Source organism: Uloborus diversus, chromosome 4 (genome assembly GCF_026930045.1).
Source record: "Uloborus diversus isolate 005 chromosome 4, Udiv.v.3.1, whole genome shotgun sequence".
In the NCBI taxonomy this organism is placed as follows: Eukaryota; Metazoa; Arthropoda; class Arachnida; order Araneae; family Uloboridae; genus Uloborus; species Uloborus diversus.
In genome coordinates this window covers 155,055,798-155,079,834 of record NC_072734.1, presented here as the reverse complement: position 1 = coordinate 155,079,834, position 24,037 = coordinate 155,055,798, and the positions used below count along the sequence as shown (strand labels likewise).

At 33.8% G+C, this 24,037-nt stretch overlaps 1 protein-coding gene and 14 non-coding genes across 15 annotated transcripts in view; all 15 read right to left on the bottom strand.

Moving 5' to 3' along the window:
* Positions 1-1,407: 1,407 nt before the first annotated feature.
* Trnas-gcu (transfer RNA serine (anticodon GCU)) lies at positions 1,408-1,489 on the bottom strand. Its single transcript has one exon. It is a non-coding gene; the product is annotated as a tRNA-Ser (tRNA).
* Positions 1,490-2,452: 963 nt separating this feature from the next.
* Trnas-gcu (transfer RNA serine (anticodon GCU)) lies at positions 2,453-2,534 on the bottom strand. Its single transcript has one exon. It is a non-coding gene; the product is annotated as a tRNA-Ser (tRNA).
* Positions 2,535-3,491: 957 nt separating this feature from the next.
* On the bottom strand, positions 3,492-3,573 carry Trnas-gcu (transfer RNA serine (anticodon GCU)). The gene has a single exon. It is a non-coding gene; the product is annotated as a tRNA-Ser (tRNA).
* A 960-nt stretch (positions 3,574-4,533) lies between these two features.
* Positions 4,534-4,615, bottom strand: Trnas-gcu (transfer RNA serine (anticodon GCU)). Its single transcript has one exon. It is a non-coding gene; the product is annotated as a tRNA-Ser (tRNA).
* A 970-nt stretch (positions 4,616-5,585) lies between these two features.
* On the bottom strand, positions 5,586-5,667 carry Trnas-gcu (transfer RNA serine (anticodon GCU)). The gene has a single exon. It is a non-coding gene; the product is annotated as a tRNA-Ser (tRNA).
* Positions 5,668-6,631: 964 nt separating this feature from the next.
* Trnas-gcu (transfer RNA serine (anticodon GCU)) lies at positions 6,632-6,713 on the bottom strand. Its single transcript has one exon. It is a non-coding gene; the product is annotated as a tRNA-Ser (tRNA).
* Positions 6,714-7,677: 964 nt separating this feature from the next.
* Positions 7,678-7,759, bottom strand: Trnas-gcu (transfer RNA serine (anticodon GCU)). The gene has a single exon. It is a non-coding gene; the product is annotated as a tRNA-Ser (tRNA).
* Positions 7,760-8,723: 964 nt separating this feature from the next.
* Trnas-gcu (transfer RNA serine (anticodon GCU)) lies at positions 8,724-8,805 on the bottom strand. Its single transcript has one exon. It is a non-coding gene; the product is annotated as a tRNA-Ser (tRNA).
* Positions 8,806-9,763: 958 nt separating this feature from the next.
* Positions 9,764-9,845, bottom strand: Trnas-gcu (transfer RNA serine (anticodon GCU)). The gene has a single exon. It is a non-coding gene; the product is annotated as a tRNA-Ser (tRNA).
* Positions 9,846-10,804: 959 nt separating this feature from the next.
* Trnas-gcu (transfer RNA serine (anticodon GCU)) lies at positions 10,805-10,886 on the bottom strand. Its single transcript has one exon. It is a non-coding gene; the product is annotated as a tRNA-Ser (tRNA).
* Positions 10,887-11,846: 960 nt separating this feature from the next.
* On the bottom strand, positions 11,847-11,928 carry Trnas-gcu (transfer RNA serine (anticodon GCU)). The gene has a single exon. It is a non-coding gene; the product is annotated as a tRNA-Ser (tRNA).
* A 957-nt stretch (positions 11,929-12,885) lies between these two features.
* On the bottom strand, positions 12,886-12,967 carry Trnas-gcu (transfer RNA serine (anticodon GCU)). The gene has a single exon. It is a non-coding gene; the product is annotated as a tRNA-Ser (tRNA).
* Positions 12,968-13,926: 959 nt separating this feature from the next.
* On the bottom strand, positions 13,927-14,008 carry Trnas-gcu (transfer RNA serine (anticodon GCU)). Its single transcript has one exon. It is a non-coding gene; the product is annotated as a tRNA-Ser (tRNA).
* A 931-nt stretch (positions 14,009-14,939) lies between these two features.
* On the bottom strand, positions 14,940-15,021 carry Trnas-gcu (transfer RNA serine (anticodon GCU)). The gene has a single exon. It is a non-coding gene; the product is annotated as a tRNA-Ser (tRNA).
* Positions 15,022-16,713: 1,692 nt separating this feature from the next.
* LOC129221261 (sodium/hydrogen exchanger 9B1-like) overlaps positions 16,714-24,037 on the bottom strand; it is a 34,022-nt gene continuing 26,698 nt past the window's right edge. Inside the window, exons 9-11 of the mRNA XM_054855717.1 lie at positions 22,337-22,473; positions 20,788-20,865; positions 16,714-17,284 (exon numbers count right to left, since the gene is read on the bottom strand). Coding sequence (XP_054711692.1) covers positions 17,078-17,284; positions 20,788-20,865; positions 22,337-22,473 — 422 coding nt within the window. The 3' untranslated portion in view covers positions 16,714-17,077. The remainder of the gene's footprint in view (positions 17,285-20,787; positions 20,866-22,336; positions 22,474-24,037) is intronic.

The window sequence follows — 24,037 nt, the reverse complement described above, 5'->3', positions numbered from 1 at the left end:
GATTAGCCAATGCAATAAACAAGTAATTATTGTTCAAAATTCAATTCCTCATTTCTTGCTGAATTAACTTCAAAAGATTAACGTTTACAAAATAAATTGTTTAAATGTATCTGCTTGCGTCATGTATCATTTATTATTCCTGGTTTAGGCTGATAATTAGTAATCATTTATCCATAGCATTGAGAATAAACTACCTTCTAAAACACTCTGAAAACCAGCCGGGGTGTGTACCTTTTGAAATACCCACGGTGGGGGGGGGGGGGTCCTGGTTGAACATTTCGGAAATAAGGCAAGTCTAGGTATACCGCTATTACGATCACTTCGTCTCAAATATGGCGAGATTCGAAACATAAAAATGCACAAATAAAAAAAAAATATACATATACAAACATAGTATGTAAAAAGTATGCATAGATGTATAAATTTGCAGTGCTTTTTTCCCCCAGCGTTAAAAGAAAAACAACGAATTGCTGTTGCGCGGAAGGGGGGAGGGAATTCCTTTATTGCTTTTTATTATTACGTATCATTTCAGGATATGCAAAACATTACAATCATAACTAAATGCATTTAGCTATTTCATATTGAAATAACTTGTTCCAAATATTGTTTTATAAATGTTGAATATGAGTAGTTAAATTCAATAATAAAATATGTGAATAGTAATTTAGAGCAGTAGTAGGAGATAGCAATTCCAGAGATTTAAAATCTAGATTATTACTTCATAAATATTACAGAAAGTTGTGATTAGTAAAACACGACTGGTTGAAAGGAATTCAACTCGTTTGCTACACGTGTTGAGGGGAGAAATGGGCGGGACGGACCTTGGCAGCATGTCTGGAGGAGTTCTACTCTTCCCTGCGACATGCGTTGAAAAGTAAGGGGTTGAGCTTTGACAGCACGTCCTGGTCAAAAGGGATTAAGTGCTTTTTATCTCCTTCCGAAAGGGGCAGGGAATTTCAAGATAAAAAGTATTGACCTTTTCGAGCAGATAGCCATGTTCCCAAGGTGACCTTTTCCAGGTGAAATTCCGCTCGTATGTCTAACCGCCAGAGAGTTAAGGGGGTCCTCGACACATTTTGAAAAAAAAAACTATTAAACAGTTTAGAGTTTTGAAATTTTTTGCACTCATTCTCCGTTTATTTAATAAGTAAAATCGTAAAATCGTAACATAAATAATAAAAATATTTTTTTTTATTTAAATTTAATTTTTTAAAATGGGGTTTGTTTTCAATAGCTAAAATTCAAAATACTACTAATCAATTTTCAATTTTTCTCCAAAAATTATGCACAAATATGTAATTTTGAAAAACAGCGATTTGAGAAGAACAGCATTTTAAAAGGGGCAGGAATTTAATTTTGGAAATGCTATTTTTAAACCCCCGCTATTTTCAAACAAAATAACCCTTACGACGCGGATGGGATTCGAACACACGCGGGCAGAGCCCAATGGATTAGCAGTCCATCGCCTTAACCACTCGGCCACCCCGTCTGATGTAGGATGAATTGGACCAAATAAACGTGACTAGGGTTCGCCCGGTGTTCGAAATGCGATCACATTCATTACAGTATATTGCAGATAATTTATATGAATTTTCCAGTTTCTAAATTTTTGTTTTTACTCTTATACATTCCTTCAGTGTACATCTAAGAATATATAATTTTTACATATACTCACAAGACGAAACAGTATTAATTTATTCCAATTCTTCTTTCTGTATTTGGCGTGGCATAGTCGTAGTATAGCAAAGTGGTTGCATAGTTTCGTAGCATAGCATTAATCATGCGATATCGCAATCTACCCGCTTTTTTATGTTTCCTTCCCCTGTTAAAAACTGTTAGAATTTAATGAATCTCCCTTAAAGCGTGACTTCATTCTTTGACTGCTCTCAGCTTTGTGATAACCCTGTGCAAATAGATATTTCCCGATTATTTGTTTATGTTTGCAAAGGTAGAACAATCGTAGCGCTGTCATTGCTGCTAAAAATTTGACGCCAAAGGATAAATTTTGCCAATTTCCCAAAAAAATGGACATCTTACTAAATGAAATGATATCGCAAAACTCAGTCAATACATGAAACCTCTGTATAGGTAAATTTCATTTCTTAAGGGGGTCCTCGACACATTTTGAAAAAAAAAAAACTATTAAACAGTTTAGAGTTTCGAAATTTTTTGCACTCATTCTCCGTTTATTTAATAAGTAAAATCGTAACATAAATAATAAAAATATTTTTTTTTTATTTAAATTTAATTTCTTTTAAATGGGGTTTGTTTTCAATAGCTAAAATTCAAAATACTCCTAATCAATTTTCAATTTTTCTCCAAAAATTATGCACAAATATGTAATTTTGAAAAACAGCGATTTGAGAAGAACAGCATTTTAAAAGGGGCAGGAATTTAATTTTGGAAATGCTATTTTTAAACCCCCGCTATTTTACAAACAAAATAACCCTTACGACGAGGATGGGATTCGAACCCACGCGGGCAGAGCCCAATGGATTAGCAGTCCATCGCCTTAACCACTCGGCCACCCCGTCTGATGTAGGATGAATTGGACCAAATAAACGTGACTAGGGTTCGCCCGGTGTTCGAAATGCGATCACATTCATTACAGAATATTGCAGATAATTTATATGAATTTTCCAGTTTCTAAATTTTTGTTTTTACTCTTATACATTCCTTCAGTGTACATCTAAGAATATATAATTTTTACATATACTCACAAGACCAAACAGTATTAATTTATTCCAATTCTTCTTTCTGTATTTGGCGTGGCATAGTCGTAGTATAGCAAAGTGGTTGCATAGTTTCGTAGCATAGCATTAATCATGCGATATCGCAATCTACCCGCTTTTTTATGTTTCCTTCCCCTGTTAAAAACTGTTAGAATTTAATGAATCTCCCTTAAAGCGTGACTTCATTCTTTGACTGCTCTCAGCTTTGTGATAACCCTGTGCAAATAGATATTCCCGATTATTTGTTTATGTTTGCAAAGTAGAACAATCGTAGCGCTGTCATTGCTGCCAAAAATTTGACGCCAAAGGATAAATTTTGCCAATTTCCCAAAAAAATAGACATCTTACTAAATGAAATGATATCGCAAAACTCAGTCAATACATGAAACCTCTGTATAGGTAAATTTCATTTCTTAAGGGGGTCCTCGACACATTTTGAAAAAAAAACTATTAAACAGTTTAGAGTTTTGAAATTTTTTGCACTCATTCTCCGTTTATTTAATAAGTAAAATCGTAACATAAATAATAAAAATATTTTTTTTTATTTAAATTTAATTTCTTTTAAATGGGGTTTGTTTTCAATAGCTAAAATTCAAAATACTCCTAATCAATTTTCAATTTTTCTCCAAAAATTATGCACAAATATGTAATTTTGAAAAACAGCGATTTGAGAAGAACAGCATTTTAAAAGGGGCAGGAATTTAATTTTGGAAATGCTATTTTTAAACCCCCGCTATTTTACAAACAAAATAACCCTTACGACGAGGATGGGATTCGAACCCACGCGGGCAGAGCCCAATGGATTAGCAGTCCATCGCCTTAACCACTCGGCCACCCCGTCTGATGTAGGATGAATTGGACCAAATAAACGTGACTAGGGTTCGCCCGGTGTTCGAAATGCGATCACATTCATTACAGAATATTGCAGATAATTTATATGAATTTTCCAGTTTCTAAATTTTTGTTTTTACTCTTATACATTCCTTCAGTGTACATCTAAGAATATATAATTTTTACACATACTCACAAGACCAAACAGTATTAATTTATTCCAATTCTTCTTTCTGTATTTGGCGTGGCATAGTCGTAGTGTAGCAAAGTGGTTGCATAGTTTCGTAGCATAGCATTAATCATGCGATATCGCAATCTACCCGCTTTTTTATGTTTCCTTCCCCTGTTAAAAACTGTTAGAATTTAATGAATCTCCCTTAAAGCGTGACTTCATTCTTTGACTGCTCTCAGCTTTGTGATAACCCTGTGCAAATAGATATTTCCCGATTATTTGTTTATGTTTGCAAAGGTAGAACAATCGTAGCGCTGTCATTGCTGCCAAAAATTTGACGCCAAAGGATAAATTTTGCCAATTTCCCAAAAAAATAGACATCTTACTAAATGAAATGATATCGCAAAACTCAGTCAATACATGAAACCTCTGTATAGGTAAATTTCATTTCTTAAGGGGGTCCTCGACACATTTTGAAAAAAAAAAACTATTAAACAGTTTAGAGTTTTGAAATTTTTTGCACTCATTCTCCGTTTATTTAATAAGTAAAATCGTAACATAAATAATAAAAATATTTTTTTTTATTTAAATTTAATTTCTTTTAAATGGGGTTTGTTTTCAATAGCTAAAATTCAAAATACTCCTAATCAATTTTCAATTTTTCTCCAAAAATTATGCACAAATATGTAATTTTGAAAAACAGCGATTTGAGAAGAACAGCATTTTAAAAGGGGCAGGAATTTAATTTTGGAAATGCTATTTTTAAACCCCCGCTTTTTACAAACAAAATAACCCTTACGACGAGGATGGGATTCGAACCCACGCGGGCAGAGCCCAATGGATTAGCAGTCCATCGCCTTAACCACTCGGCCACCCCGTCTGATGTAGGATGAATTGGACCAAATAAACGTGACTAGGGTTCGCCCGGTGTTCGAAATGCGATCACATTCATTACAGAATATTGCAGATAATTTATATGAATTTTCCAGTTTCTAAATTTTTGTTTTTACTCTTATACATTCCTTCAGTGTACATCTAAGAATATATAATTTTTACACATACTCACAAGACCAAACAGTATTAATTTATTCCAATTCTTCTTTCTGTATTTGGCGTGGCATAGTCGTAGTGTAGCAAAGTGGTTGCATAGTTTCGTAGCATAGCATTAATCATGCGATATCGCAATCTACCCGCTTTTTTATGTTTCCTTCCCCTGTTAAAAACTGTTAGAATTTAATGAATCTCCCTTAAAGCGTGACTTCATTCTTTGACTGCTCTCAGCTTTGTGATAACCCTGTGCAAATAGATATTGCCCGATTATTTGTTTATGTTTGCAAAGGTAGAACAATCGTAGCGCTGTCATTGCTGCCAAAAATTTGACGCCAAAGGATAAATTTTGCCAATTTCCCAAAAAAATAGACATCTTACTAAATGAAATGATATCGCAAAACTCAGTCAATACATGAAACCTCTGTATAGGTAAATTTCATTTCTTAAGGGGGTCCTCGACACATTTTGAAAAAAAAAAAAAAAAAAAAACTATTAAACAGTTTAGAGTTTTGAAATTTTTTGCACTCATTCTCCGTTTATTTAATAAGTAAAATCGTAACATAAATAATAAAAATATTTTTTTTTATTTAAATTTAATTTCTTTTAAATGGGGTTTGTTTTCAATAGCTAAAATTCAAAATACTCCTAATCAATTTTCAATTTTTCTCCAAAAATTATGCACAAATATGTAATTTTGAAAAACAGCGATTTGAGAAGAACAGCATTTTAAAAGGGGCAGGAATTTAATTTTGGAAATGCTATTTTTAAACCCCCGCTTTTTACAAACAAAATAACCCTTACGACGAGGATGGGATTCGAACCCACGCGGGCAGAGCCCAATGGATTAGCAGTCCATCGCCTTAACCACTCGGCCACCCCGTCTGATGTAGGATGAATTGGACCAAATAAACGTGACTAGGGTTCGCCCGGTGTTCGAAATGCGATCACATTCATTACAGAATATTGCAGATAATTTATATGAATTTTCCAGTTTCTAAATTTTTGTTTTTACTCTTATACATTCCTTCAGTGTACATCTAAGAATATATAATTTTTACACATACTCACAAGACCAAACAGTATTAATTTATTCCAATTCTTCTTTCTGTATTTGGCGTGGCATAGTCGTAGTGTAGCAAAGTGGTTGCATAGTTTCGTAGCATAGCATTAATCATGCGATATCGCAATCTACCCGCTTTTTTATGTTTCCTTCCCCTGTTAAAAACTGTTAGAATTTAATGAATCTCCCTTAAAGCGTGACTTCATTCTTTGACTGCTCTCAGCTTTGTGATAACCCTGTGCAAATAGATATTGCCCGATTATTTGTTTATGTTTGCAAAGGTAGAACAATCGTAGCGCTGTCATTGCTGCCAAAAATTTGACGCCAAAGGATAAATTTTGCCAATTTCCCAAAAAAATAGACATCTTACTAAATGAAATGATATCGCAAAACTCGGTCAATACATGAAACCTCTGTATAGGTAAATTTCATTTCTTAAGGGGGTCCTCGACACATTTTGAAAAAAAAAAAAAAACTATTAAACAGTTTAGAGTTTTGAAATTTTTTGCACTCATTCTCCGTTTATTTAATAAGTAAAATCGTAACATAAATAATAAAAATATTTTTTTTTATTTAAATTTAATTTCTTTTAAATGGGGTTTGTTTTCAATAGCTAAAATTCAAAATACTCCTAATCAATTTTCAATTTTTCTCCAAAAATTATGCACAAATATGTAATTTTGAAAAACAGCGATTTGAGAAGAACAGCATTTTAAAAGGGGCAGGAATTTAATTTTGGAAATGCTATTTTTAAACCCCCGCTTTTTACAAACAAAATAACCCTTACGACGAGGATGGGATTCGAACCCACGCGGGCAGAGCCCAATGGATTAGCAGTCCATCGCCTTAACCACTCGGCCACCCCGTCTGATGTAGGATGAATTGGACCAAATAAACGTGACTAGGGTTCGCCCGGTGTTCGAAATGCGATCACATTCATTACAGAATATTGCAGATAATTTATATGAATTTTCCAGTTTCTAAATTTTTGTTTTTACTCTTATACATTCCTTCAGTGTACATCTAAGAATATATAATTTTTACACATACTCACAAGACCAAACAGTATTAATTTATTCCAATTCTTCTTTCTGTATTTGGCGTGGCATAGTCGTAGTGTAGCAAAGTGGTTGCATAGTTTCGTAGCATAGCATTAATCATGCGATATCGCAATCTACCCGCTTTTTTATGTTTCCTTCCCCTGTTAAAAACTGTTAGAATTTAATGAATCTCCCTTAAAGCGTGACTTCATTCTTTGACTGCTCTCAGCTTTGTGATAACCCTGTGCAAATAGATATTTCCCGATTATTTGTTTATGTTTGCAAAGGTAGAACAATCGTAGCGCTGTCATTGCTGCCAAAAATTTGACGCCAAAGGATAAATTTTGCCAATTTCCCAAAAAAATAGACATCTTACTAAATGAAATGATATCGCAAAACTCGGTCAATACATGAAACCTCTGTATAGGTAAATTTCATTTCTTAAGGGGGTCCTCGACACATTTTGAAAAAAAAAAAAAAACTATTAAACAGTTTAGAGTTTTGAAATTTTTTGCACTCATTCTCCGTTTATTTAATAAGTAAAATCGTAACATAAATAATAAAAATATTTTTTTTTATTTAAATTTAATTTCTTTTAAATGGGGTTTGTTTTCAATAGCTAAAATTCAAAATACTCCTAATCAATTTTCAATTTTTCTCCAAAAATTATGCACAAATATGTAATTTTGAAAAACAGCGATTTGAGAAGAACAGCATTTTAAAAGGGGCAGGAATTTAATTTTGGAAATGCTATTTTTAAACCCCCGCTTTTTACAAACAAAATAACCCTTACGACGAGGATGGGATTCGAACCCACGCGGGCAGAGCCCAATGGATTAGCAGTCCATCGCCTTAACCACTCGGCCACCCCGTCTGATGTAGGATGAATTGGACCAAATAAACGTGACTAGGGTTCGCCCGGTGTTCGAAATGCGATCACATTCATTACAGAATATTGCAGATAATTTATATGAATTTTCCAGTTTCTAAATTTTTGTTTTTACTCTTATACATTCCTTCAGTGTACATCTAAGAATATATAATTTTTACACATACTCACAAGACCAAACAGTATTAATTTATTCCAATTCTTCTTTCTGTATTTGGCGTGGCATAGTCGTAGTGTAGCAAAGTGGTTGCATAGTTTCGTAGCATAGCATTAATCATGCGATATCGCAATCTACCCGCTTTTTTATGTTTCCTTCCCCTGTTAAAAACTGTTAGAATTTAATGAATCTCCCTTAAAGCGTGACTTCATTCTTTGACTGCTCTCAGCTTTGTGATAACCCTGTGCAAATAGATATTGCCCGATTATTTGTTTATGTTTGCAAAGGTAGAACAATCGTAGCGCTGTCATTGCTGCCAAAAATTTGACGCCAAAGGATAAATTTTGCCAATTTCCCAAAAAAATAGACATCTTACTAAATGAAATGATATCGCAAAACTCGGTCAATACATGAAACCTCTGTATAGGTAAATTTCATTTCTTAAGGGGGTCCTCGACACATTTTGAAAAAAAAAAAAAAACTATTAAACAGTTTAGAGTTTCGAAATTTTTTGCACTCATTCTCCGTTTATTTAATAAGTAAAATCGTAACATAAATAATAAAAATATTTTTTTTTATTTAAATTTAATTTCTTTTAAATGGGGTTTGTTTTCAATAGCTAAAATTCAAAATACTCCTAATCAATTTTCAATTTTTCTCCAAAAATTATGCACAAATATGTAATTTTGAAAAACAGCGATTTGAGAAGAACAGCATTTTAAAAGGGGCAGGAATTTAATTTTGGAAATGCTATTTTTAAACCCCCGCTTTTTACAAACAAAATAACCCTTACGACGAGGATGGGATTCGAACCCACGCGGGCAGAGCCCAATGGATTAGCAGTCCATCGCCTTAACCACTCGGCCACCCCGTCTGATGTAGGATGAATTGGACCAAATAAACGTGACTAGGGTTCGCCCGGTGTTCGAAATGCGATCACATTCATTACAGAATATTGCAGATAATTTATATGAATTTTCCAGTTTCTAAATTTTTGTTTTTACTCTTATACATTCCTTCAGTGTACATCTAAGAATATATAATTTTTACACATACTCACAAGACAAACAGTATTAATTTATTCCAATTCTTCTTTCTGTATTTGGCGTGGCATAGTCGTAGTGTAGCAAAGTGGTTGCATAGTTTCGTAGCATAGCATTAATCATGCGATATCGCAATCTACCCGCTTTTTTATGTTTCCTTCCCCTGTTAAAAACTGTTAGAATTTAATGAATCTCCCTTAAAGCGTGACTTCATTCTTTGACTGCTCTCAGCTTTGTGATAACCCTGTGCAAATAGATATTTCCCGATTATTTGTTTATGTTTGCAAAGGTAGAACAATCGTAGCGCTGTCATTGCTGCCAAAAATTTGACGCCAAAGGATAAATTTTGCCAATTTCCCAAAAAAATAGACATCTTACTAAATGAAATGATATCGCAAAACTCGGTCAATACATGAAACCTCTGTATAGGTAAATTTCATTTCTTAAGGGGGTCCTCGACACATTTTGAAAAAAAAAACTATTAAACAGTTTAGAGTTTTGAAATTTTTTGCACTCATTCTCCGTTTATTTAATAAGTAAAATCGTAACATAAATAATAAAAATATTTTTTTTTATTTAAATTTAATTTCTTTTAAATGGGGTTTGTTTTCAATAGCTAAAATTCAAAATACTCCTAATCAATTTTCAATTTTTCTCCAAAAATTATGCACAAATATGTAATTTTGAAAAACAGCGATTTGAGAAGAACAGCATTTTAAAAGGGGCAGGAATTTAATTTTGGAAATGCTATTTTTAAACCCCCGCTTTTTACAAACAAAATAACCCTTACGACGAGGATGGGATTCGAACCCACGCGGGCAGAGCCCAATGGATTAGCAGTCCATCGCCTTAACCACTCGGCCACCCCGTCTGATGTAGGATGAATTGGACCAAATAAACGTGACTAGGGTTCGCCCGGTGTTCGAAATGCGATCACATTCATTACAGAATATTGCAGATAATTTATATGAATTTTCCAGTTTCTAAATTTTTGTTTTTACTCTTATACATTCCTTCAGTGTACATCTAAGAATATATAATTTTTACACATACTCACAAGACCAAACAGTATTAATTTATTCCAATTCTTCTTTCTGTATTTGGCGTGGCATAGTCGTAGTGTAGCAAAGTGGTTGCATAGTTTCGTAGCATAGCATTAATCATGCGATATCGCAATCTACCCGCTTTTTTATGTTTCCTTCCCCTGTTAAAAACTGTTAGAATTTAATGAATCTCCCTTAAAGCGTGACTTCATTCTTTGACTGCTCTCAGCTTTGTGATAACCCTGTGCAAATAGATATTGCCCGATTATTTGTTTATGTTTGCAAAGGTAGAACAATCGTAGCGCTGTCATTGCTGCCAAAAATTTGACGCCAAAGGATAAATTTTGCCAATTTCCCAAAAAAATAGACATCTTACTAAATGAAATGATATCGCAAAACTCGGTCAATACATGAAACCTCTGTATAGGTAAATTTCATTTCTTAAGGGGGTCCTCGACACATTTTGAAAAAAAAAACTATTAAACAGTTTAGAGTTTTGAAATTTTTTGCACTCATTCTCCGTTTATTTAATAAGTAAAATCGTAACATAAATAATAAAAATATTTTTTTTTATTTAAATTTAATTTCTTTTAAATGGGGTTTGTTTTCAATAGCTAAAATTCAAAATACTCCTAATCAATTTTCAATTTTTCTCCAAAAATTATGCACAAATATGTAATTTTGAAAAACAGCGATTTGAGAAGAACAGCATTTTAAAAGGGGCAGGAATTTAATTTTGGAAATGCTATTTTTAAACCCCCGCTTTTTACAAACAAAATAACCCTTACGACGAGGATGGGATTCGAACCCACGCGGGCAGAGCCCAATGGATTAGCAGTCCATCGCCTTAACCACTCGGCCACCCCGTCTGATGTAGGATGAATTGGACCAAATAAACGTGACTAGGGTTCGCCCGGTGTTCGAAATGCGATCACATTCATTACAGAATATTGCAGATAATTTATATGAATTTTCCAGTTTCTAAATTTTTGTTTTTACTCTTATACATTCCTTCAGTGTACATCTAAGAATATATAATTTTTACACATACTCACAAGACCAAACAGTATTAATTTATTCCAATTCTTCTTTCTGTATTTGGCGTGGCATAGTCGTAGTATAGCAAAGTGGTTGCATAGTTTCGTAGCATAGCATTAATCATGCGATATCGCAATCTACCCGCTTTTTTATGTTTCCTTCCCCTGTTAAAAACTGTTAGAATTTAATGAATCTCCCTTAAAGCGTGACTTCATTCTTTGACTGCTCTCAGCTTTGTGATAACCCTGTGCAAATAGATATTTCCCGATTATTTGTTTATGTTTGCAAAGGTAGAACAATCGTAGCGCTGTCATTGCTGCCAAAAATTTGACGCCAAAGGATAAATTTTGTCAATTTCCCAAAAAAATAGACATCTTACTAAATGAAATGATATCGCAAAACTCAGTCAATACATGAAACCTCTGTAGAGGTAAAATTCATTTCTTAAGGGGGTCCTCGACACATTTTGAAAAAAAAAAAACTATTAAACAGTTTAGAGTTTTGAAATTTTTTGCACTCATTCTCCGTTTATTTAATAAGTAAAATCGTAACATAAATAATAAAAATATTTTTTTTTATTTAAATTTAATTTTTTTAAATGGGGTTTGTTTTTAATAGCTAAAATTCAGAATACTCCTAATCAATTTTCAATTTTTCTCCAAAAATTATGCGCAAATATGTAATTTTGAAAAACAGCGATTTGAGAAGAACAGCATTTTAAAAGGGGCAGGAATTTAATTTTGGAAATGCTATTTTTAAACCCCCGCTGTTTTCAAACAAAATAACACTTACGACGAGAATGGGATTCGAACCCACGCGGGCAGAGCCCAATGGATTAGCAGTCCACCGCCTTAACCACTCGGCCACCCCGTCTGATGCAGGATGAATTGGACCAAATAAACGTGACTAGGGTTCGCCCGGTGTTCGAAATGCGATCACATTCATTACAGAATATTGCAGATAATTTATATGAATTTTCCAGTTTCTAAATTTTTGTTTTTACTCTTATACATTCCTTCAGTGTACATCTAAGAATATATAATTTTTACACATACTCACAAGACCAAACAGTATTAATTTATTCCAATTCTTCTTTCTGTATTTGGCGTGGCATAGTCGTAGTATAGCAAAGTGGTTGCATAGTTTCGTAGCATAGCATTAATCATGCGATATCGCAATCTACCCGCTTTTTTATGTTTCCTTCCCCTGTTAAAAACTGTTACAATTTAATGAATCTCCCTTAAAGCGTGACTTCATTCTTTGACTGCTCTCAGCTTTGTGATAACCCTGTGCAAATAGATATTTCCCGATTATTTGTTTATAATTGCAAAGGTAAAACAATCGTAGCGCTGTCATTGCTGCCAAAAATTTGACGCCAAAGGATAAATTTTGCCAATTTCCCAAAAAAATAGACATCTTACTAAATGAAATGATATCGCAAAACTCAGTCAATACATGAAACCTCTGTATAGGTAAATTTCATTTCTTAAGGGGTTCCTCGACACATTTTGAAAAAAAAAACTATTAAACAGTTTACAGTTTCTAAATTTTTTGCACTCATTCTCCGTTTATTTAATAAGTAAAATCGTAACATAAAAATTAAAAATAGTTTTTTTATTTAAATTTAATTTTTTAAAATGGGGTTTGTTTTCAATAGCTAAATATCAAAATACTCCTAATCAATTTTCAATTTTTCTCCAAAAATTATGCACAAATATGTAATTTTAAAAAACAGCGATTTGAGAAGAACAGCATTTTAAAAGGGGCAGGAATTTAATTTTGGAAATGCTATTTTTAAACCCCCGCTATTTTCAAACAAAATAACCCTTACGACGAGGATGGGCTTCGAACCCACGCGGGCAGAGCCCAATGGATTAGCAGTCCATCGCCTTAACCACTCGGCCACCCCGTCTGATGTAGGATGAATTGGACCAAATAAACGTGACTAGGGTTCGCCCGGTGTTCGAAATGCGATCACATTCATTACAGAATATTGCAGATAATTTATATGAATTTTCCAGTTTCTAAATTTTTGTTTTTACTCTTATACATTCCTTCAGTGTACATCTAAGAATATATAATTTTTACACATACTCACAAGACCAAACAGTATTAATTTATTCCAATTCTTCTTTCTGTATTTGGCGTGGCATAGTCGTAGTATAGCAAAGTGGTTGCATAGTTTCGTAGCAAAAAGCATTAATCATGCGATATCGCAATCTACCCGCTTTTTTATGTTTCCTTCCCCTGTTAAAAACTGTTACAATTTAATGAATCTCCCTTAAAGCGTGACTTCATTCTTTGACTGCTCTCAGCTTTGTGATAACCCTGTGCAAATAGATATTTCCCGATTATTTGTTTATAATTGCAAAGGTAGAACAATCGTAGCGCTGTCATTGCTGCCAAAAATTTGACGCCAAAGGATAAATTTTGCCAATTTCCCAAAAAAATAGACATCTTACTAAATGAAATGATATCGCAAAACTCAGTCAATACATGAAACCTCTGTATAGGTAAATTTCATTTCTTAAGGGGGTCCTCGACACATTTTGAAAAAAAAAACTATTAAACAGTTTACAGTTTTGAAATTTTTTGCACTCATTCTCCGTTTATTTAATAAGTAAAATCGTAACATAAAAATTAAAAATATTTTTTTTATTTAAATTTAATTTTTTAAAATGGGGTTTGTTTTCAATAGCTAAATATCAAAATACTCCTAATCAATTTTCAATTTTTCTCCAAAAATTATGCACAAATATGTAATTTTGAAAAACAGCGATTTGAGAAGAACAGCATTTTAAAAGGGGCGGGAATTTAATTTTGGAAATGCTATTTTTAAACCCCCGCTATTTTCAAACAAAATAACCCTTACGACGAGGATGGGCTTTGAACCCACGCGGGCAGAGCCCAATGGATTAGCAGTCCATCGCCTTAACCACTCGGCCACCCCGTCTGATGTAGGATGAATTGGACCAAATAAACGTGACTAGGGTTCGCCCGGTGTTCGAAATGCGATCACATTCATTACAGAATATTGCAGATAATTTATATGAATTTTCCAGTTTCTAAATTTTTGTTTTTACTCTTATACATTCCTTCAGTGTACATCTAAGAATATATAATTTTTACACATACTCACAAGACCAAACAGTATTAATTTATTCCAATTCTTCTTTCTGTATTTGGCGTGGCATAGTCGTAGTATAGCAAAGTGGTTGCATAGTTTCGTAGCAAAAAGCATTAATCATGCGATATCGCAATCTACCCGCTTTTTTATGTTTCCTTCCCCTGTTAAAAACTGTTAGAATTTAATGAATCTCTCTTAAAGCGTGACTTCATTCTTTGACTGCTCTCAGCTTTGTGATTACCCTGTGCAAATAGATATTTCCCGATTATTGGTTTATGTTTGCAAAGGTAGAACAATCGTAGTGCTGTCATTGCTGCCAAAAATTTGACGCCAAAGGATAAATTTTGCCAATTTCCCAAAGAAATAGACATCTTACTAAATGACATGATATCGCAAAACTGAGTCAATACATGAAACCTCTGTAAAGGTAAGTTTCATTTCTGAAGGGTTCCTCGACACATTTTGAAAAAAAAAACTATTAAACAGTTTAGAGTTTTGAAATTTTTTGCACTCATTCACCGTCTATTTAATAAGCAAAATCGAAACATAAATAATAAAAATATTTTTTTATATTTAAATTTAATTTTTTTAAATGGGATTTGTTTTCAATATCTAAAATTCAAAATACTCTTAATCAATTTTCAAAATTTTTTCAAAAAATTATGCACAAATATGTAATTTTGAAAAACAGCGATTCGAGAAGAACAGCATTTTAAAAATGAGGGGAATTTAATATTTTCAAACAAAATAACCTTTCCGACGAGGATGGGATTCGAACCCACGCTGGCAGAACCTAATGGATTAGCAGTCCATCGCCTTAACCACTCGGCCACCCCGTCTGATGTAGGATGAATTGGACCAAATAAACGTGACTAGGGTTCGCCCGGTGGTCGAAATCCGATCATATTCACTACAGAATATTGCAGATAATTTATATGAATTTTACAGTTTCTAAGTTTTTGTTTTTACTCTTATACATCCCTTCAGTGTACAACTTAGAATATATAATTTTTACATATACTCACAAGACCAAACATTAATAATTTATTCCAATTCTTCTTTCTGTACTTGACGTGGCATAGTCGTAGCATAGTAAAGTCGTTGCATAGTTTCGTACTAAACCTCTGTATAGGTAAACTTCATTTCTTAAGGGGATCCTCGACACATTTTGAAAAAAAAAAAAAAAAACTATTTAACAGTTTAGAGTTTTGAAATTTTTTGCACTTTTTCACCGTTTATTTAATAAGCAAAATCGCGTATCATAAATTATAAAAATATTTTTTTATTTAAATTTATTTTTTTTAAATGTTTTTTTTTTCAATTGCTAAAAAACAAAATACTCTTAATCAATTTTCAAATTTTTTTCAAAAAATTATGCACAAATATGTAATTTTGAAGAGCAGCGATTTGAGAAGATTTGAGAAGCATTACATTTTAAAAGCGACAGGAATTTAATTTTGGAAATGCTATTTTTAAACACCCGCCATTTTCAAACAAAATAACTTTTTCAACGAGCATGGATTTGAACCCACGCGGGCAGAGCCCAACGGATTAGCTGTCCATCGCCTCAACCACTTGGCCACCCCTTCTGATGCAGGATGATCTGGACCTAAGAAACGGGGCTAGGGTTCGCCCGGTGGTCAGAATCCAAGTATATTCATTACTGAATATTGGAGAAAACTTGTATGAATTTTCCAGCTTCTAACATTTTTATTTTTACTCATATACATTCGTTCAGTGTACATCTAGGAACATATGATTTTTACATGATGTCATTGAAAGGGAGGGGGAAGAGTGAAATAGGAATGTTTAAATACAGATTTGGCACTTGTTAAGTTGAAATGTATGCATTCATCTACATTCGGTTAATCATCGCCTTTTTTTTTTCTTTGAAAGTGAAAGGTCGCGGGAAGTCCTACTCGCGGATACGCCGGCCGTGGATAATCAAGAGTTGACTGTGCTACTTACTTATAGATTATGTTACGTAACTTTTATTTTAACTAGAAAATCTTCCGGCACAATAAAATCCTTTCCTTGCATGTGAAATATCACCAAAACACATTGTCAAATTATCATGCCGTGGCGCGAGTTTCATTGTTGAAGCATGCGGGTTACTTGATCATCGGCTATAATTAGGCTGGCCAGACGTCCCGAATTGACCGGGACAGTCCCGGTTTTCAGAAACAATCCCTTTGTCCCAGCCGGATTACTTCACGTCCCGGAAAATGATAAATTTGATTATTGGTGACCAAAAAGTCAAAAAATAGTTAACTGTGATGGGATATTTAGCACAATAACTTTTGCACCTGTAACCTTGACGCGTACACGTAACATTGGATTAACTTGTGAACATTTTTACAACAAGGTTAAAAGCAAAACAAAAAGATCGATTTTTGAAAAAGTCCTAGCCAATAAGAAGTACATGTGAATTTCATAATCAAATTTTTATTCATTTCAACTGTTTCTTCTTTCTTAAGTAATTTACAAATATCAACATGTTACAAAAAAAATGTGTAAATATATTTTGAGCAATTTATTATTGGCCTGGATTAGGTTCTTAATTAAGTTATTAATTTATTAGCTTTTAAATTTACCCAACAGAATCACTCTAAAAAGCAGAAAAGAGTGTACTCTTGAATTCGTGCGAAGCTGGGGAAAGGGGGGTGGGGCATTCCGTTGTCCCGGTTGAACATTTCAGAAATTCGGAAAGCCTAGCTATAATTAATATGAGGATGTGTGAAAGTATTACAAATTTTAGTTGCGTTTAAAACTTAAAATTGGAGTACCAAAACTAGACGCTTTGTTAAAAAGGAAAAATTAAATTTGGTTGCACAGTTTAGTCTTACTCCTTTTACGGTAGCATATCTTGTTCTGGTACTTTCTACTGAGCTTTTGTTAAGAGTTTCTTGACGAAAGAGTTACAGAACAGGATCCGTAGCTTGCTCTTTTTTCGACAACGATGTCTGTCTCATCTTCCTCGCTTTCACTTTGTAGATCAGTGACAACGGGATCTTTTTCCAACAGGTAAGGTCCCAAGCACTCCATAAACGCCGAGCCCAGAGGAGCGGTAAGAATAATAGATAAAACAGATAATGTTAACACCTGCAGAGAGAATAAAAACAATACTTATTATTGAAAGTGGAAAATCAAAGGATGCAAATGAATGCATAGTGTAGCTCCGATAAATTCATTCGTGACCTTGACAATGTTTACCTCTTTTGGGATAACTAAGGGAGGGTGATTGACGTTGAGTTGAATTAGCTTACTTTTGTTGTAGGTTTGCGAAAGCGTATCAATTCAACCCCGAACAAATAACACTTCCCTTTTTCGCTAAATTTCCCAGAAATTTAGCACCTCCGTGGCTCTGAGATAGAAGCTTCGGTTTGTACGCCGAAGGTCGTAAGTTCGATCTTCACCAAGGTCCTGCGTGTGGTTTTCTCTCTTCGCATTGTAAATCTTTGTTCTGTATGTTAATAAACTTAGGAAAAATTGTTGCGATAATCACTACCGGGCCATAAGTCATACTGCGAGGTCAGGCACAAATCTCTACATCTTCATACAACCTGCAATCTATAATCCCCCAAAAAGAGGTAAATAATTCCCATGTAATGGACCAACTTAAAAGAGTCACATTATAACGCAAGTTAAGTATTCGAAACGGTACAGCGAAGGAAATATGACTTCACACGAGGCAACTTAGTTGAATCCATTTTCGAACGATCGATTTTTGGAAGTGTAACCAAACCAAGTAGATAAGTGAAGAAATCGCCTGCCATCCTTCACATGACAGTAAACTGTGCCTGGTGTGCTCGGCACTTGTGCCACTATTATTCTCATCCATATGAGTATAGTCACCTTTTTATTTGAATACATCGGGACTTCGCCAAGCGTTTGCTCAACACAGTAAACTAGTTGATACTCAACTTGGTACAGTTTTAACAGCTTTGTGGAGCAACTGCTTAAAAACATTCGGAAGAAAAGTTTATGGAACTAAGTTGCCTCGTATGAAGACAAACGAAAATCGCCAGTCAATTAGTTGACGAGCAACTTTTCGAAAAGTTCATTCCACTAACTGCTTCGTGTGCGGATGCCTTAAAGAACTGTTTTGCATTGTTTGAAGGTCTCTTTCTTGTTAACTCGATTTCCCATTTTAATATCAAGTGAAAAATGTTTTTATGCTAATCCACATTTATGCTGAAATCTGCATTTCAAATGGATGATGTGAATCTCCAAATAATCTCTCGCCATTCACCACCTGGCGATTAAATCAAATACAGTGACCGCCGTTTATTAAAATCACGTTCGCTCTGAGGACATTTGATTTTATAAAGCGGCTGGTTTTATAAACCGGCATGCTTGCACCTGCACTCACATAAAAGTAAAAGGGGTTGAAGTTTAAATATACTCAAAAAACGAAATAAACTACTTAATTTATTTTTGAGTGCTTCAAAATACAGTTGACATTTTACACATGAGGTACATTTTCATACACGATAGTGTTTTTCAAGCAACAATAAGCCAATATTTTAACAGAATTGGACTAAAGATTCAGTATTGTTTGAAAGTTTGCAAAATTTTTTCTTTTTTTTAATTTCTCTCAACATTGTATTTTTCTCTACTCTAAAGTGTAAATCAAGCATTTTTGAAGAAAGCTATTGAAGAAAGCAAATTTGTCTCTGAAGGCAGATTTGTCCTTATCTTCTGAGACCGACTCCTTCAATTGGTGCTTCTTGATCAATTTTTTTACGTATGATGGCCAAAAGTTTGATTTTATAAAACGGCGATAGTGATTTTATTAATGGATGGTTTTAACATGTTTTGATACTGCAATGATTCTGTTATTTCAGATTTAATTTTAAAAAGCGGCTGATTTTATAATCCAGTGATTTTATTAGTGGCGGTTACTGTACTCAACCGCTAACTTTTCAACATCTTACTGGCCACACAACCCCTGCTCATAAATATTGTTTCATTGATTTAAAAAAAAAATCATTTCTACTTCATCGAATTGGATCTATGCAGGCAATAGACCCAACAGGAACTGCTCTCACGTGGACCCCTGATGGCAAGAGGAAGCGTGGGCGTCTAAAACTAACCTGGTGTCTGATGGCCATACAAGAAAGAAATGCCTTTGGTTGGCCCAACTGGGGGAGAAAGGAGGGAGGCGGCATGCTATTCCAAATCGCCAACGGATAACAAAATAAGACATACGCATACTTCATTTTTTACTTCCTTTTACAAAAAAGGATGTATTCGCGAAAAAATTTTCACTCAAAAATCGGCCTTAATTTCCATTTTTCTCACACCCGAATGAATATTGAGTTTTTTCTTTTCGACCCGACCACACGTGGATATATGCCCAGAAACCTACAGACACTCGAAATATCCATTTTGACTACCCCCGAATTAATTACAACGAATTTTCTCGTGACGTCCGTATGTATATATGCGTATGTGCGTATGTGTGTATGTGTGTATGTATCTCTCATAACTCAAAAACAGAATGACCTAGAAAGTTGATATTTGGTACGTAGGCTCCTAGTGGGGCCTAGTTCACCTTACCTTTTGGTTGCATTCGGATGTTCCTAAGGGGGTCTTTTGCCCCTTTTGGGGGGGGGGAATCATTCTTAATTTCGATGTAAACTGAAGTGGTGTTATGATTTGTCGCACACTTGGCAATAGATCGCCAGTTTTTTGCTCGCCAAGTTTTGTCGCCAACTTGGTGACAAATTTGGCGTTTTTTTTTTTTTTAAATTTGGTTTCAATATGGCCAGTGTTGGTGATATTTAGAGAGTAAACATTTGAAGCACATTAAAATTGTCGATAATGGGGAAATGACATTAAATTTTAGTAAAAGGAAGTCATGTGATGCACACATGAGCTCGTTTTAAAACAAAAATTGATGGTTGAAGCAGTATCAGTCCTTTTTTATAATTTCTCATATGTATAACGTTGTAGTTAGGTCTGCTTTCACTAAAAAAAAGTGCTGGAAAGATTGGCTACTAATAATAAAAAATAAGTGGCTACTAAACTAAAACGCCGGCAACTGGTGACGAACTTGAATTTTGAATTTTCAGGACTAGGACGAGGTAATAAATTTTGCTGGTGTTCTTGAAAGTTAATTTTAAAAAAAGAGTGCTCTAAGTTTGCAAATTTCAACAGAAAGATAAAACATTTTTATTTCCTTTTTTTTTTCATTTTTTAAATTTAAATTTTCATTAATTTCATTTTTGAATTTTCTCAATCATTTTCATTTAATTTAGTTTAAAACTCTACTAGTTCCTTGTTTTTGTACATTTCGAACGTGAATTTTTGTTTTTTAAAAAACTGTCTTGAAATAGGTAAAAAAATTGAAGAAACTTGTACTTAGCATTAGTAAATCAATTTTCGAAGATAGGAGCGATAGGACAACAAGGATCAAGTATGCGGTTTGGCTTTTCTTACGGTTTTCAAATCAGTCTCATATTTCGGATTGAAATCATTTTATAAAAAATAATTTTAAAGTTTTTTCTCCTATTATTCTGTGAAATGATAGAATTTACTGATTAAAGATTCAAGCTTGTTTTCATACTTTTTCTGATTTTTTATAAAAGGATAATACTTACCTGCTTCGAATATGTTTCAAACTCGTATCCTTTGCTTTGAGATCTTGCGTAGTCCAGTGCTTGTGATCCAACAGCAGCCTTAAACAAAGAATAAACAGAAAAATTATTGATGAAATTTAGGTCAAAAATTTTTTAAAAGAGCAAGGCACGAAACTAAGAAGTTTTATTTAATGTGCTCGACATTGAAGCAGAATATTACGAAAATATATGAAACATAAAATATAGTGCAACACGCCATTCGACCAGAACTGAAGGTAACTACTACAGTGAAGCACTGCTTATACGTTTTTCAAGGGACTGTATGAAAAAAAGCGCATAAATGAAAAAAAAAAAAGAACAAGAGATATCCGTTAATATGTATTGGAGTCTGCAGGGACCAATTTAAAAAACGTATAAATGATAAACACGTATTAAAGACAAACGTATAAACGGTGCTTCACTGTCCTCTGCCGTGCGAAGGTAAAGGGTAGCAGTATCAGTAGAAAATATTTTTACTGCAGAATTAAACATTTTTTTTCGTGCATTATTTTCAGCGGTAACCAAATAAGGAAGTTTGTACAATAAAGCAAGTTTGTACAAATAAGAAAAATCGATGACAAAAATGCAAAATGAAAAATTTGCAGTTACTGCCACCTTCCCACGACAGTCTGTTCTTATTTATATTTTAAAGTTATGGTTTTTAAGTGCGTAAAATTGTATTTATGGCATATAGGTCCGTCACTTCAGCTTCTTGAAGCAGGGCTAAAGGGGGCAAGGTTGGACAGAGGTTTTCCTGATCACATGATTATATATAATTTTAAATTGTTTTAAAACAAGGAATTCTGTAAAGCATCGAAATTTTTTGAAAAAATAAGTTTACTTTTCGTCCAGTTAGCAATGAAACATCTAATTTATATTTGATTTAACAGCATTCTTGACTTTTTTCTTAAAAAAGTGCTAATATTGTTGGCTCTCTTGATTTTTCCACGAATGAAGATTAGTTTCCCTGTCGCACCAGACACCATTGGTTCGCTACTGCTTACAACACCCCCTATATGTCATTATAACCGAGACATATATCGTTGTATCTGGAGATATATATTGTTGGGTCGGTTTGTAATTTAAAAAAAGAAAGAGAGAAAAATTCCATTTGTAAATAGCTTTGTTGTTACTCTATGTAGACATAAAAAATTTTCAGTAACAGAATAAATTCAAGGCATTGTATCCATACTATAAATTTCTGTGCGCGTTTGTATGAAACCCTATCTCCTCCAGAGGAGCAATGTCTACCATGCATTACGCCCTGTCTCAAATCTCTAAACCTTAAATGTCCGGACATCCAAGGGTAAAAAATATAAAAATCATCAATTGTCACCCACCGCTAGCGGCATTGAGCCTCTGTAGGTAGCGAATGGGATTGGCTATAGCGAAACGAACAGAGCCCCTAGTGATAGGGGCCCCCATACCAATAGTAGTAGTAGTCCAATAACAATGTACTGCAAAAATAATGCAGAGACGTTGTAGCATTGCCTACACGTTTCAATGCGTTTTGCAGTATTATTTTAAATACCTGAACGGTAGCCTTAGCCAGCCAAGAAGACGAAACGAATAACTTCTCCTTGAAGCTCAGTTGTGATCTCATTAAAGCTAGTATTGTTGCAATTGCACGCACTAGGAGACCAAGAATTAAAGTCAAAACAGCATAACCTGCAAAAAATTTAAATACATTAATTCGTATCTAAGAAAGTTATTATTATTATTATTATTATTATTATTATCTCTTTTTGCAATAGAATTACAGCCAGTTGATTTGTTCGTCTTTCTAAAAGTTGTAGTTTTAAGTGCCAGGCAGTACAAATTATTTCTCAGAGATATCTATTCTTCATTTTATCATTTTGCACCATTTTGTTGTTACTTTTAAATAAAAATTAATAATAAATGAATGAGCATTAATTCATTTGAATCATAAATAATGAATCACAATATTTTAAAAGTTAACAGAGTTACAAACAGAGAATAGTCGTGACGAGTTTTCAAAAATCTTGGTACCTCATTCATTTCAAAAGTTCCGTAAAAATATATTATTATTAATTACGCCATAAAAATTCATTAGAACACGAAAACCGTTAAAAATTCCATTTAATTTTAAGATAACCCACCAAGCAGGTAAAAAAAGGGGAACATCAAATTGCTCAATAAATGTCATTAAAATATACAACAATCAGTCTACTCCAGTATTCATCAACATTCTTGCCAAGTGACACATTCATTGTAAAAACAATTCAGAAACGTTCCTGGAAAAGACTGGCAGCTGACGTGCTCAATTTCTGCTGTAACATATCTTGCAAAAAATAGGAAAGTTTTCCTCTAAAATTCAGTAACCTACATGAAATTATCCTAAAAGCCTCCTGAAGAATTCAGAAATCCACCCGTTGAAAGTCAGTCGTTTCTCTGGAACTCTGAGTAAACTTGGGTAGGTTTTACGTAACAAATTGGCGCCTTCCTGATTAACCAAGAAAGCTCCGAATGCAGTATTACTAACATGGCCAAAGCAAGGGAGAATTGCAAGTAAGTATCAAGAATGTTACTCGGCCTCAATTTTTGCACAACTACGATATCTAGGGACTTATTCGATCCTTTTGGGAGTTTAATCAGTCTGGTCGGGCTGTAATCGAACTGAAGCCGATACACTTAATGAATACGCTCAGTTAATCTTTAAACTGGAAGCAAGAAATATTTTTCACAATAGTGCGAAGTCTGCATTCATGCAACTGGTACCGGTTCAGGAATCTTTTTGACAATCATACTTGGTTCTCTCAGGAAGTGGATAAAAACCATTAAAATCCCGAAACGTTACCCAAAAATAGTCAATAACGTTTCGAAATTATTTTACAATGCTCTCATTCATACCTACCGTGCCTAAGAAGATATCTACGTTAAACAAATATCACATCTTCGAAGAACCCAAATTCTTTAAACAACTGCAGTACAAATTCAGATTTTTTTTAAAAACTTAGTTTAGTTGATAGATGGAAATTAGGCATTTTTTTTGAGTTATTATATATTCTCGGATGGTTTTATGGTGAAAATATATTTTTTACTATAGAAGAAAGTTTACCTTTGCTAACGCCATTATAGGGTGTTGCAGATGTAGCAAGGGTGAAGTCAGAAATTTTTCAAGGTGGAGGAGCTTGATCTTTTTTACTTATCTCTTACTACGTATTTGATTCACATGTAGGAAGTCCGGTACTTCTTTTCCTTTTCCGTTACC